Below are 15,687 nucleotides of genomic sequence, written 5' to 3'. Positions count from 1 at the left end.
CAAAGCAGCCTGATGTGCTAGAAAGAACATGAACTTTGGGATCCAAAGATTTAAACTGGATCCAAAGACCCAGTTTAAATCTTGGGGTTTCTATATTATACCCCTTTGAGCCTGAGCAGGTAATTGCCAAGCAAAAATCTTTATCTGTAAAATTGAAAAGAAACTTACTTAGAATTGTGGGGAAAACTGAGATTATGTATATAAAATAATCTAGCACTGTTTTTTTTTTCTTTAAGATTTACTTGAGAGAATGGGGGAGGGACAAAGGGAGATAATCTTCAAGCAGATTCCCCACTGAACATGGAGTCCAGCACAGGGCTGATTTTCATGATGAGATCATGACTGAGTCTAAACCAGGAGTTGGTCGCTTAATGGACTGAGCCACCCAGGTGCCCCTCTCACACTGTTTCTTAGAGCCTCTGTTTCTTTAAAGTATCGGAATCCCAGAGATCCTGTCTAATGCCATCATTTATTGACTCAGTGATTTGTTCCTGAGAACTTTCTGGAAGCTATAAGCTACAATAACCATTTTAGGATACCAGAGGCATCCTTTCAATAAATGATTATTTTGGAGACTCAATTAGTAGCACTGTAACATTGATAAAATATTGGGGCACCTGGGTGGCTCAGTGGTTAAGCGTCTAACTCTTGATTTCGGTTCAGGTCATGATCTCAGGGTTGTGATATCCAGACTTTGTGTGGGGCTTCACACTGGGCATGGAGCCCGCTTAAGATAGTCTCTCCTGTCCCTCTGCCCCCCCCCCCAAAAAAAACAAAAACAGAAATGTTGACTTATTTTTCTAAATCACACTGATTTAATTCCCAGGTGTATATAAGCTAGGAATAAAAGAATAAAAGAAAAATATTTTTTTTTAATTTCTCTAATAAAATCATTTGGAATGATTAATTCATACTTACAAGTGTGAAATATTTTCTATAAAAGGACACAAAATCCCCATAACTTCAAATTACTACTATTCAGTAATGTGTATTTGTGGTTTGTTTTTTTATGATCATTTACTAATCCTCTGTCAGCATCCCCAGGGAAGGTTGTTTATATCTTGATTTTCTGGCTTTTATAAAATCAGTGTGTTAACTTACAATCAGGAAAAAAGAATACACTCTCTCCCCTCCACCTTATTTGCAAATTAGATGTGAGGTCCACATATTCAAGACCAAGTAATTTTGTGGTTCAGTATTTTATAAGCACCCAGGTTAAAGTGCCACTCTAACTCATTAACCCCTGTGCTGAAGTATTTGGTAGCATGAAGAGGACACTGGATGAAGAGAAGACCTAAGGTCTAGTCCTTGCTTTGCTGTATGCTAGCCAAAAGATTTTGAATATGATTTGATTTTCCATTTGTTGAAGACAATGCTTTATCTCACAAAGTAGTTAATGAAAGTTGATACTGCTTAGCAAAATGTAAAAGGCAGGCCAGTAGAAGGAATTTTATGAATTTTATCATTTCAAAGTAACTCTTAGTCTTTGTTTTGTTACAGGAAACCAATTATCTGAATAATTTGAATGTAAAAAAAATAAATCATATGATTTGATAAGAATTAATGTATAACAAATTATTTGAAACCATTTAATGCTGTATCCATGGACCAGTCATTGTAAATGCATTGAGATGTGCTCTCTTACTTTAGAAAGTAAACACGAACTTACCTACTTGTTTTGCTTTCCTTAAATAAATCTTTTTTTTTTTTTTTTCAGTACTCATGTATCAGCAAGTTATCTTAAAATAGTTTGTTCCACTGATAGAATCTGCTTTGTACTCAGGTCTCAGTTGGAGAACTATTTCTGTTTTATCTCTGTCATTTAGAGAACTTGATTAAAGATAAAAAGATATGCCCTTGGGTGAAATGTTTGTGCCTACAAAGCAATGGGACTGTCCTCCAGGCCTGCAGGTCTTTTATGCATTCCAGTGAGCACTGACCTCTGACTTGGACACCTAGGAAAGAAAACTGGACACAGTTTATACACTGTCTGGAATACTTTTTGCAGAGCCCTTGAAGCTAGTTTATGAACACCAAAAAACACCAATCTTGGTACTTTAGATTCAGATTTGGGTTTTTTTGATCATAGTGATACCCAGTTCACCACATTTGACTAATTTAGCTATACATAAATGTCAAAATTCCACTTAAATGGATACACATTTGCTACCATTGAGGATAATAAATATAGAGTCTGCCAGTAATTACTAAGGGATCTAAAGGATTTTAAGCAATTCAGCATTAAAGAAATGTGTTGGCATTGAAAAGAAAGGCCCTTATAGGTAGATAGATGATTGATGCATAGATAACATATATATAAATGATAGTTATGTATATGTGTAATACATTCTATATATATCTATATATGATACAGTTACTAAAAGATCAGTTACATTGCTTTGGAGTTCTTTTTTGTTTGTCTTTATATAACTTCAGTATGCTTTTAGAAACTTGATTTTTTTACACTTTTTTTGTCTTTTTAAATTCTAGTATAGTTAACCATACAGTGTAATATTAGTTTCAGGTATACAATACAGTGATTCAGCAATTCCATACATCACCCAGTGCTCATCATGGCAAGTGCACTCCTTAAGGAAACTTGAATTTTTAACAAGTAATTTGATTATAGATTTTCCCTCAGTAGTTGAATTAACATTTAGTTAGACATACTATAATATTAAACAAATTATCAACAAATAATTATGGATGTGAAATTTGAGCATGAATGGAGTTTAGCATTCTTAGTTGGATTTCTGTCCCCCACCCCATCTATAAAAGGAACAAACAGAGGCCATTTTACCACAAAGGTGAAATGATTTGATTTGCTCAAGATCATTGGTAAGAGACTAGTTCTACAATCTTCTAATTTCTAATTCAGTGCTCCCTTTTTGCTACATTAACAATAAAATGTACTAAAATTATAACAAATCATGAATTGTACCTTTTAAAAATATTTTTCTCATGCTTTGATAGCACAGGAATCAGATAAATCTACCATGGGAGGATCTTTCTTGTTACCTACATATGACTTTACACCACTTACAGTCTTCTCAGTCCTCTGATTCAAGATCATTGAATTCTGACCTTGTCATCCTAAAATTTTTTTTATATCCTTTATTCTGCTTCCTAATGAGATATTACACTCACTATGTGTTCCAGATACGTCAACAGTAATATTGCCAACATTGGATGCTCACCACCACTAAGTTTAATCCTGTCAGATATTGTTTGAGTGGAATAGGTGGTGCCATACATAGTGACTGTGTAAAAGACAGCCAGCCCTCAGGTATACTGAGCTTGTTGACAGACTTTGGAGATACTCACTTTGAATGAAGGATATTCTCTAATGAGCATTTCGCTTATATTCTTATGATAGTTATAGTCAATGTCATTTAAATGACATTTATATAGTGTAGATGTATTTATAATTTTTACATTTCTCAAGAAAAAGAAAAAGAAGAATTGCAAGAAATTGTAAGAAAAATTGTCAGTTTTTAGTTTCAGATTGTCTTTATCATTGGTTAAAATGCAGAATTTAGAATTTTGAATATTACTATATATAGGTGCCTGGAATACTTATTGCGAAATGATGCAAATCCAGGGATCCGTGACAAGCAAGGATACAATGCAGTTCATTATTCAGCTGCTTATGGTCACCGTCTTTGTCTTCAGCTGGTAAGATTCGTGAATTGTTGTGCAAAGACTAATGTGATTTTATATTCTAATAACATAATGAGAATGAGAATAAATGAACCAAACTCTCTTTTTAATATTTTTAGATGCAATATATACCTCTTAAATTCATACTTGCCTCAGTAAGATATCTCTCATTCCCTTTCCCCTTTCAAAAAGAAGAGAATGGAGAAAATAAGATCTCTGGAAAGGGCTTCTTATGTCCTTCCCTTATACTACCCTGTGTTGATGTAGCATTTCTTTTCCCTTTTCCTTTAAATAAATGTTTTCCAGAAATTTCTAAAGAACTGTAACCATGTGTTGTGTGAGAAATGTCCCTGTGAGAGGAGGGTTTTTTCCATATAAATTATTTAGAGATTTCTGAAAGGCCCATTCTTTTTACAGTCCCTCCTGATAGGGGAGACAGTACTTGTGCAAAGGAGCTTTTTATTTCAACTGTGATCTCATTCTTGAATATACACGCCATTCACCACACTTTGCCAAACCAAAGAGAAAGCAAGAGACAATTTAAAAGATTATCAAGTGTGTAACAGATGCTTCAAGTTAAAGGTTTCTTTATTTAGACTTACTTATAAATTATATTGAATTTTGCTTCTCTTCAAAAAATTAAAAAAAAAAATTTGCTTCTCTTCAACAGAGAGTGGATATTAAAGATAGAAAAAGCAGGTTGACCTGTTTAATGCAGTACTTAAAACCCTGCTATCAGAAATAACAAATATTTCCTTAGGTTATTATGGTATCTTGTACACTAAAATCTTAGACCCATGAATAGAGATATGTGGTATATTATACTGTATACTTATTTATTTAAAAGATTTAATTTTTTGAGGCAAAGGGAACACAAGCCCAGAATAGAATTTAACAAAGCTTTGTGTAAATAGAGACCTGTAACATTTAGCTCTAATATATATGAATATTTTCTAAGCTAAATATTCTTATTTTGAATTTTATTTCAGATTGCAAGTGAAACTCCTTTAGATGTTGTAAGTAATAATCAATTCCCCCCCCCCCCCACTATTTGGAGTATTGTAATTAATTTATTTGCTCTCACTAGAGCTGATGCCCATTCTACACATTCCTGAGAACAAAGAGACAAGTACATTTAGGGTATGGGGCTGGGGCAGGTGGTTCTTACTTGGTGGTGAGTAAATAGCATTTCCCTCAAGCTAGTATATAGCCCTACCTCAGAGCTCTTTTTCTGTGGTCCTCACCACCCTTTCATGATGATCTGTTGTATAAGCTTGCTGAGTGGAATTTTCACAATATAATGGTCTGAGATTTTAAAATTCATATTTAAGTACCAATTTTTACTCTAAAATGTATTTAAACTTGAGGGAGGAGGCAGGAATAACTGCTGTAATATATCTAAAAGTACCATTTCTGACATTTCAAATACTTTTCTTTCAGTTAATGGAAACCTCTGGGACAGACATGCTGAATGATTCAGACAATAGAGCAACAATAAGCCCTTTACATTTGGCCGTGAGTACTGCCTTTACAGCCAACTTGATGCCTGGTTTATTGAAAATATCTCCCATCTGGTTGTTTGACTCAAACTAGTACCCAGTAACTTTTGGGCCATGTATGATGATCATGAAATTAAATCTTCAACAACTTTTTTAAGTCAGAGACTTCTTGAGTGTACCTGTTGTGATTTGTTTAAAAAATAAACAGTGGTCTTTGGGTTTCTCCCAAAGCCTACTCTAAGGGAGAGAATATACCTGTGATGTGAATTTTAAAATGCACTGCCCTAATGGAATGACTTCTAACTAGCTGAGCAGAACTGTATTTTCTGCTGCATTTTTACAACTTTTTTGATCTTGGAGCACTAAGTGTGTGTTCACTGGTCCTTCAGTTGCTCATACCATAGATTTGGCTCTATGATTTGTAATGTCCGTTTTAGCTTGAGATGCCTCTGATTTTTTTCTCATAATGTCAGTCACTAAGAGGAGAAGGTTAGTGAAGTAAAACAGTTCTTTAAATCAGATGCAGGAGTAAATTACTTTAGGAAATTTCAAGCAAGGCCCAATCTCGTTCTTTTTGTGCTGAAAGAAGAATCTGTTTTTGAAACAGAGAATGTTAACAGTTGTGGGGGGTGAGATGAAGATTGAGAATCAGGAGACTTGGATACATTCACTAGCTATTTGGGAGATTGCTGGATTTACATGTAGTAAAATGTTTATAAGGGTTTATACCTAAGTTAATGAGGATCACTACAAGTTCACTGATCCCTTTGTTTCTTCTCACGTGTGCTGGGTTTTTTAATAAGATTCTCCTGCATATTTTCTAACACCGATGCATTTGCATTGAATTTTCTGCCCCTTTCTCCCTGCTTAGTGCTTCCTACCATTTTCTGAATGACTAAGGAGGTATGCTGCAACGTCCTGCTTCCTTGCCCTTTGGGTCTTTGGAAATACTGTCTGCTCTCCCAGACTTGCAGAGTAAATAAGTCATCCAGAAGGGCAAAGCAAGCATGGAGAAGATAGCTATTTTACTGTTGATGGCAAGAAATGAAGTCTGAGTAGATGACTAGGCAGTTCTTACATCATCATCATCATTCTTAAACTAGCACTGCCATTTCCTAAGCACTTACTAGGTGCCAGACTAAGCACTTTGCCAAGTTTTTGAATATGTTATCTCAAACTTATTTTCTTTTTTTTTTTTAACTAGTTTTTTTTTTTTACTTTGTGGCTATTATGTGTAGTAGTGTTAGATATGAACATGGCTATTTGTGCTGAATAGTGTTTTTAAGCTGAAATGGAAACAATTTTTAATTTAGTAATCAGACTCAGTGAACTGTGATGATACCACCACTTTTCACATTTTGTATCTGTTGCTAGGAGGTTTTCAGAAATTAACTTGAAGTAATTTTTTTTCCCTTCCAAACTTTCCCAATCCAGGACACCTTGATGCTGTGAATACACACTAGCTTGAGGTCTTGGTTCTTGTCTTTGCACACAGTACCTGTTCAGATTCCTTGTTTCCATCTTATACAGGGTCATCTTGAGGGGAACACCTCTCTGGCAAATCATCATGGCTTCTTGTCGTCCTTATTTGTCTCTTGTTGTTGTTGTATACTGTCTTCTGCATATACTGTGTTTCTCAGAGTTCTTTCTGCTAGTAGCAAGTTTCATTGACCCAGTATTGAGGAACAAGATTAAATATGATCCTAGGACAGTAGAGTTCCTAAAGTAGAGTTACTTAAATCTTTGAGGTGATTGAGAATCTCTGTAGGTAGTCAGAAACAGCAAAGAGATCAGTAAGGCCCAGAGCAACTTTACGTCTTCCTGGTACTTTCTGACATTTTCTGCAAGAAATAACTTTACAGTCCTTTGCTGCAGTTTGGGGCCTTCTTCTAGCTATGTATCTTTTTTCAGATTTAGTTCAAGTATGGTAGAATTCTACATATTTCAGTTCCCAGTGAAACATTCACATGTGATTAACAAACTGCTAAGCTGTAGTTCTGAATGGCATTAGCACTGGCATATGAAAGTCCTTTAGCTACAAAATGGTAATATGAGTGAACTAAAGAAAACATTGCGTGCCACAACTAGATCTTGTTAATTGCTTTATGTCTTGCTCAGCATCTAGTCCAACGAAAGTAATAGATGTTCAGTTGACATGTTGGTTTTAATATGAATTATGTGGAAAGCCTCTTCATCAAACTGTGGTAAAGAAGGGGACTTCAGGGGTACCTGGGTGGCTCAGTGGGTTAAAGCCTCTGCCTTTGGCTCGGGTCATGATCCCAGGGTCCTGGGATCGAGCCCCTCATCGGGCTCTCTGCTCAGCAGGGAGCCTGCTTCCCTTCCTCTCTCTCTGCCTGCCTCGCTGTCTACTTGTAATCTCTGTCAAATAAGTAAAATTTTTTAAAAAGGGGGGGGGGGACTTCAGTCTGACAAACCTTTACATTTTCGTCCTCTATTATATAGCTAATACCTGGCACATGGCAGTTATTCAAGCAGGGCTCAGTGTTAAGTATTTTTGCACTAAAAGAAATGTTTGTTTTTCATATACAGCATGTTATGAAGTGAGGATAGTCATTTCAGTTTAAGAAATCAGAAGACTCAGGGGCGCCTGGGTGGCTCAGTGAGTTAAAGCCTCTGCCTTCAGCTCAGGTCATGATCCCAGGGTCCTGGGATCGAGCCCCGCATCGGGCTCTCTGTTCAGCAGGGAGCCTGCTTCTCCCTCTCTCTCTGCCTGCCTCTCTGCCTACTTGTGATCTCTCTCTCTCTGTCAAATAAATAAAATCTTTTTAAAAAAAAAAGAAAGAAAGAAATCAGAAGACTCAAATACTAATTAACTTTAGTTGCTGGCTATCTCTATAATTGAAATATAGTAAAATTTTATCAGAGTTAAGTGGAGCACTGAACTGTGATTAATAGCACAGGCTTTGCAGTCATGGACTCAGAATGAAAGGTTTAACTGAATCTGTGTTATACACATTGAATGCCAGGAACCAGACCATTGTATGCTAGTGATAAAATCACCTGTTCACCTGAATCAAATGTTCATTTGAACATTTATTCTCTGCAGAATATCCATTCTCTAACACTGTAGTTTACTATTTGGTTATTAGAAAAATTTATACTTAACTTTTCTCAACTCTCAATATGCACGTTTTAGATTATCTCAGGTGTAATAATGTGAAGACAAGTTTGCTTGTTACTTTGTTTTCTAAGGTATCTGAGAAGTCAAAGTATATACTTTTTTAATTTATATTTTTATTTATTCCTAGGCCTATCATGGTCACCATCAAGCACTAGAAGTGTTGGTACAGTCTTTATTAGATCTTGATGTGAGAAATAGTAGTGGAAGAACACCCTTAGATCTTGCAGCATTTAAGGGCCATGTTGAATGTGTGGATGTACTCATTAATCAGGGAGCCTCAATTTTAGTAAAAGATTACATTTTGAAGAGAACACCTATACATGCTGCAGGTATGTTAAAAATTATGCATGATTTTAGTTACCACTTTCTGTCTAATATTTTCTTTTTGAATTTTTTTGTGTGTTGTACTACTGGTAATTATTTTAATAATGTTGACTTTAAACAGTTGAATGAGGAGTGTGCCTGGATGGCTCAGTTGGTTAAGCATCTGACTCTTGAGTTCAGCTCAGGTCATAATCTCAGAATCCTGGGATCAAGCCCTATGTCAGGCTCTGCTCTGCATGGACTCTGCTTGTCCCTCTTCCTCTGCTCCTCCCTCCTCTTGTGCACATACGCTCACCCGCTCTCTCAAATAAATAAATAAAATCTTAAAAAAATAAAAGGTCAGATGATTCTTTCAAGGAAAAGCCAACAGCAAGATTATGATTGCTTTAAAACATTATCTACCTTTGAAATTGGATTTAGGGGCACCTGGGAGGCTCAGCGGGTTAAGCCTCTGCCTTCCGCTCAGGTCATGATCTCAGCGTCCTGGGATCGAGCCCCGCATCGGGCTCTCTGCTCAGCGGGGAGCCTGCTTCCCCCTCTCTCTCTGTCTGCCTCTCTGCCTACTTGTGATTTCTCTCTCTGTCAAATAAATAAATAAAATCTTTAAAAAAGAAAAAAAAAGAAATTGGATTTATGTAGTAGTCTAACTTCGGAAATACTTCATCAGTAAAACAGTGAAATATTTTTTACTTCTTTTTGATGGAAGTTATTTTGGATTGGTACGTGCTTTCATTTAACAGTTGGCGAACATTTTGGATTCTTGTACCAGAGTGCTGCATTAAACATATACAAAGGCAGGAGTTACAGAGCACCTACTTTATGCAAGATCTACTCCATGGTGTGATTTTGTGATGTTACAAATATGTGAAAATGCAAAATTATGTAATTTTGTTGTTCTATGACTTAGTACTGCTGTATACCGCTAGCAGATGTAAATTCACAACTCTCTACAAGAATTACTAGAAGTCAGTATTTATTTTATTATATTTTATTTTATTTTATGTTTAAGATTTTATTTATTTATTTGCCAGAGAGACAGCGAGAGCGGGAACACAAGCAGGGGGAGTGGGAGAGGGAGAAGCTTCCTGACGTAGGGCTCAATCCCAGGATACTGGGATCATGACCTGAGCCAAAGGCGGACGTGTAATGACTGAGCCACCCAGGCGCCCCTGTATTCATTTTAAATAGCTAAGACTGGTACACTGAAAGAAATTCTAACCAAGTATTTTTTTTCACCCCCAGTAGGCCTCCTTTATATGATTAGATTCATTTCAGTTAGTCCGTTTTAACAGAGTGATTTTTTTTTAAGATTTTGTTTATTTATTTGACAGAGATCACAAGTAGGCAGAGAGGCAGGCAGAGAGAGAGGAAGGGAAGCAGGCTCCCTGCTGAGCAGAGAGCCCGATGCAGGGCTCAATCCCAGGACCCTGAGATCATGACTTGAGCCGAAGGCAGAGGCTTTAACCCACTGAGCCACCCAGGCACCCCTACAGAGTGATTTTTAAGGACATATTTTAACATGGGTCTTGGACTTTACTTCTAGTCCTTTAGGACACTTGCATTTTTGAAGACTCTCAGTAACACCCACTATTGCTCCATAGCAGTCTTTCAGAAATTATCAGATATTAAAGCAGGGCTCAAAAATGGAAAAATTTTTAAGTGGATTAAAATTCCTAATAAATGTGTATATATGGGGTGCCTCATGGCTCAGTGGGTTAGGCCTCTGCCTTCGGCTCAGGTCATGATCTCAGGGTCCTGGGATCAAGCCCCACATTGGGCTCTCTGCTCAGCGGGGAGCCTGCTTCCCTCTCTCTCTCTGCCTGCCTCTCTGCCTACTTGTGATCTGTCAAATAAATAAATAAAATCTTTTTTAAAAAAATGTGTATATATAAACTGCTATATGGTAAGAATTAAGAAGTCAAAATGCCATCCTTTTCTATTATCTTACTCTGAAAAAAAAATGAAGTTTATAAACCATTCTGCAACTTAAAAATTTTTGTGTTGTAAGCACAGATCATTTGCAGAGCTGATTTAAAGCTTTCATGGAGTGGTTTGCAGTCTTAATTGATAAATATTGAAACAAGACACTAGCCAGTCCCTCAGAAGTGGCTAACCAATGTCAGATAGTCTATATATCCTATCCCCTGAAAAAGCTACAGGCTATTATTGGTGCCTACCTATTTAATTAATGCAGACCTGGTTCTGTAGATACCTTTCAAATGTGGAGATTGTTAAAGAGCACCTTAGTCAGACTAAGTCATGAGGAGGACATTGCAATTTTTTTTCCAAAAGGGAACCAGTTTTCTCCTACAGTGATGTTATGCTTGATGTTTTAAGTATTGAACTTACAAAACAAAAATACCCCTCATGAGCTACTGTGAACTGAGTGTGAGTCCATTAAAGAAGTGGCAGGCCAAACAATTTCCTTGATGCATCCCCAAGTGAGATGCTTCAGTGACAGCTGTTATTGATTACATTGAGAGCTGCTGGCAGAGTGTAGCATATAGATATGGAATGATTTTGTACCATAAGTCTTAATAACAGAGTGTAATATAGCTATTAGAAGGTACTATAGAATATTAGGGCACCTAGCTTTCTTTGATTAATTTGTCTTTTAATTAGGAAGAACAGTGATAGATATTCCTTTTTGCATCATTATGTGACTTATATATTTAAACTTCAAATTTTACTGTATTATGGGAAGGACCTGAATTTTGCAGAGGATTTAATTTACCTTAAAAGCTTACTGTTTTGGAGTGCCTGGATGGCTCAGTTGGTTAAACATCTGCCTTCGGCTCCAGGCATGATCCCAGGGTCCTAGAATTGAGCCTTGCATTGGGCTCCCTGCTCAGCGGGGAGCCTGCTTCTCCCTCTCTCCACTCGTGCTCTCTCTCACTATCTCTGTTTGTCTCTCTTCTCTCAAATAAATAAATAAACCCACCCCCCCAAAAAAAGATTGCTGTTTTCTCTAGGCTACTTCTGTTTTATACCATTGCCCATTTTATGTTTAGACATATAAATACAGTCTTTAAATAGATTGTTTCTTCTTTTATTATATATGTATCCATTGGAATACTTTCATAGTACCCAACTAAAAGGTGGCTTAAGTGACAAGTGTTTATCCTCTCACAAAATGTTCAGAGGTAGAGTCAGCTCCGGGATTGATTGATTCAGCAGTGGTGTCAGAGCTCTCTATTCTCTTGCCTTTGCAGTCGTGGCACAGAATGGCTACTGCTTCTTTACAGGATTCACATCAAAAATCAGGAAAAGAAGGACTTGTCATTATCAGAGATAAAAATATTTCCCAGAAGCCCTCAGGCTTCTTAGCATCTCAGTGGTCAGACTAGACCAAGACTCATCTTGAAACCAGTCACTGGCAAAGAATGTAGTTGTGATGGACTTGATCTAATCACAATTTCATCCCTTGGCTAAAGGCAGGGTGCCTCCCCTTGATCACAGTTGCTACCATCAAAGCACCAAATAAAATGAGCATTTTGTTGGCAGGGCAGATGGTGAGGGATGGCTATGGCCGTATTTTACCATGAGGGATTTAAATCTATTTAGTTTCACCAACAAAGGCAATAGAAACCTTCTTTGTATCTATATTTTTTTTCTTTGACTAGTAAATTCAGTGATAGGATCTCACAGGTACATCTAGAAAATATGCCCTAAGATGGAAATTCTCTGTTTTACCATTGTAATTACTGAAATTTTAAAATATCACTCTACAGCAACAAATGGTCATTCAGAGTGCTTGCGGCTACTAATAGGAAATGCAGAACCACAGAATGCAGTAGACATTCAAGATGGAAATGGACAGTAAGTTCTAATAATTTTTAAATTATTTTTAAGATGTGTGTTGAGGGGCGCCTGGGTGGCTTAGTGGGTTAAAGCCTCTGCCTTTGGCTCAGGTCATGGTCTCAGGGTCCTGGGATCGAACCCAGCATCGGACTCTCTGCTCAGCAGGGAGCCTGCTCGCCCCCGCCCCCCCTGCCCCACCTGCTTGTAGTCTCTGCCTGTCAAATAAATAAATAAAATCTTTAAAAAAAAAAAAAAAAAGGTGTGTGTTGATCTTCATGCTTTTGCCCCTATTTTAGTAAGTTTGTCATAATATGTTAACTGAATAGCATCAGGTATAGTTTTCTCATCTAAGTATACTTTAAATTTGCATCACAAAAAGGCATGTTTAGAAAACAGGCCAACACACTGTTTAATTGTTTTTCATGGAGTGGGGTCTTAGGTGTTTAACGCTGAACCTATTCCTGTTGTTGCCCAGGACTCCTCTGATGCTGTCTGTTCTCAATGGGCACACGGACTGTGTTTACTCACTGCTGAACAAAGGAGCAAATGTAGATGCCAAAGATAAATGGGGAAGGACAGCATTGCATAGAGGGGTAAGCAAAAATGTTCCCATTGCCTTTAATCAAAAATTTCTTAGGATCTCATTTTCCCTAAAACTAAACTAGGCTGTGTTTATTTTTCTTCATCAGATTTTTACTAAATAGTTTTGGATCCCTAATTTTAAACAGCTACGAAACACAACTTAATTTAGGAAACAGTGTTGGAAGAAAATTTTAAAACCCCAAAACCTTGAGTAGACTTAATGTCCATTTTACTTTTTTCATTATTACAACTATTTTCTTACACATTTTTGTCTTTTCCCCTTTGCAACTATTCACCTTTTTTGCCTTCATTGTTTTTACTGATTTATAAGTTCCTTTATTCCTGTTTTTCATAATACTTGTGTTTTGACAAAGTTACTGCTTTACATGAATTTTTAAGCCTTTTCCAATAAAAACACTGAATTACTACAAAAAATGATAAATGCTTTGATTGATGGACAAATATGGGGAATACAAACTTTAAAAATTTTTTTAAATTGGCACATAGTACTCAAGATAATATATTCAAATACCTACAAATACTTTTTCTTTCAGGCAGTTACAGGCCATGAAGAATGTGTAGATGCATTACTTCAACATGGTGCTAAGTGCTTATTTCGAGATAGCAGGGGCCGGACACCTATACACTTGTCAGCTGCCTGTGGACACATTGGTGTTCTCGGAGCCCTTTTGCAGTCAGCAGCATCTGTAGATGCAAACCCAGCCATAGCAGACAATCATGGATATACAGCACTTCACTGGGCCTGCTACAACGGTTGAGTATACAGTTATAAATCTACATTAAATGCCTGTTAATGTACTAAACAGAGACAACAAACTATAACACACTATGATATTCATGAATATTTATTAGGCAACTGTGAGATCAGTAGGAACATAGAAATACTATACCTGTGTAGTTGTAAGCTTACTCCTATCACTTGTCATGGTAAAGCCAAAGATCTTTTGATATAAACTCATCATTAACTTTGAAATTTTTCTTAGATCTTTGCTTCAACAGGTATTTTTGCATTTTTAACATACTTCTATTAATATTTACAATGTCCTTTATAATATGCTTGTAGTTTGATTTTGTTCTTTTACTTTCTAACTGTACTTGTATTAGGGGGGAAAAGGTAGCAAAAAATAAAAATGTATCACATTCTAAACTGAAATCTATATATGTTTTCTGAGTACATTGCAAAATAGATCCTTCTAGCAACAGTAAAATGTATGCTTAACATTTTAAGGGAATAAAATCTTAGCAGATCACAGACCTAGAAACTTAGAAGCTTTTATGGTTAAGTTAACTTTGCTACATGATCAGAACATACTGACCTTTGGCTTCCTAGAAGCTCACAGCCAGTCAGTCCTTTTACAGGTGGGCTCACTGACAGTCACTCAGAGAAGTATAAAGCTGTTTAAGGTTTAAATGTTCAAAGTGAAGTTTGGCTTATGAAATGTCACTAATTAAGGTAATTTAAGTGAGGAGGCATGTTGAGAGATAATGATTTTTCTCCTTGCTTAGGGCCACAGATTTGATCGTGTTAGAAAATGCTAGGGTACATTATGTACATTGTAAGCATCAACTCTATCAAAAGTTTGGGCTCAGGGCTTTAGCAGGGATATGAGGGGATTTTTAATTTGTTTTGAATTTCATTGTAGCGTTTAGATTACTCTTAGTTTTGAGAGCATACCTGAAAAACTAGCCACAATTCTAATAACTTGCCCTCAAAATATTAAGAAAATATGAATTGCCTCTTGATAAAAATATTGACTTACTTAAAAAATAAGTATAGTATCTGTTTTAAAATCCAGCTGACTGCCTTACCAGAGAGTTGAGGTTTCTCCCTTTCTGTAATGTGCTCCTTCATGGTTCTTTTACTAGAGCCATCTTGACAGATAATGTTGAGTCATAGTGAAAGGGGAGAAACCTGAATCTTGCAAAATTATAGTTAATTAAATATTTTATAAGTATTTTCTAAAATGCAGTGTTTGAATTTTCTTATTAATCCTTGTGCCGGAATTAAGAGTTCTAATCTTTTGCTGTGAGAAAGTTTTTGTCTCTTCTTGACTATTGGGCATCCATCATCTCTGAGAACCGTCTCTGGTACCATTTGTTGGTACCATCAAAACTTGAATAGTTAAATGTATTGCTAATCACAAGCTCAGTTTAGTCTGTTTCATTTTTACTACCTTAGATCCTAAGCCAGAACAGTTTTAAAGATTAAAACCTTTGGATCTCAACTTCTCTTTTTTCTTTTATACTCAGTAAAATTGGTATTTAATGAATATAGTGAAATGGCCAAAGACTAGTCCTGAATTTAAAAAGATAACTATATTTTACCATTGGGATTTGATTTGTTTTTATAATATAACGACATTTTGCAAGTACGAGGAAAACCAAAACCATCTAATACTGTAAGGAAACAATACAGATGTGAGTTTACCATACTGCAGATGTGAGTTTTATTTAAGAAATGAAACTAGGTTTTTTTTGTTTTGATTTTTTGTTTTTGTTTTTAGAGAGGGCTGGAGAGTAGCAGAGGGAGAGAGAATCTTGAGCTGGCTCTATCGCAGAGCCTTTGTGGGGCTCAGTCTCAATAATAACCCTGAGATAATGACCTGAGCTGAAATCAAGAGTTGGATGCTTAGCTAAGCCACCCAGGCATCCCAAGAA

General features: G+C 36.4%; 1 protein-coding gene across 2 annotated transcripts in view; it reads left to right on the top strand.

Annotated features, from left to right (window-relative positions):
• The window catches only part of ANKRD28 (ankyrin repeat domain 28), a 208,167-nt gene that overhangs the window by 179,391 nt on the left and 13,089 nt on the right, over positions 1 to 15,687 (top strand). For both annotated transcript variants that reach the window (XM_080814650.1, XM_080814649.1), the window contains exons 15-21: positions 3,564 to 3,675; positions 4,650 to 4,676; positions 5,101 to 5,175; positions 8,429 to 8,630; positions 12,357 to 12,444; positions 12,902 to 13,019; positions 13,563 to 13,782. In XM_080814650.1, coding sequence (XP_080670776.1) covers positions 3,564 to 3,675; positions 4,650 to 4,676; positions 5,101 to 5,175; positions 8,429 to 8,630; positions 12,357 to 12,444; positions 12,902 to 13,019; positions 13,563 to 13,782 — 842 coding nt within the window. The remainder of the gene's footprint in view (positions 1 to 3,563; positions 3,676 to 4,649; positions 4,677 to 5,100; positions 5,176 to 8,428; positions 8,631 to 12,356; positions 12,445 to 12,901; positions 13,020 to 13,562; positions 13,783 to 15,687) is intronic.

Source organism: Martes martes (assembly GCF_963455335.1).
Source record: "Martes martes genome assembly, chromosome: 1".
In the NCBI taxonomy this organism is placed as follows: Eukaryota; Metazoa; Chordata; class Mammalia; order Carnivora; family Mustelidae; genus Martes; species Martes martes.
The sequence above is the reverse complement of the archived record's forward strand: the minus strand, read 5'-3'. Positions and strand labels throughout refer to the sequence as shown.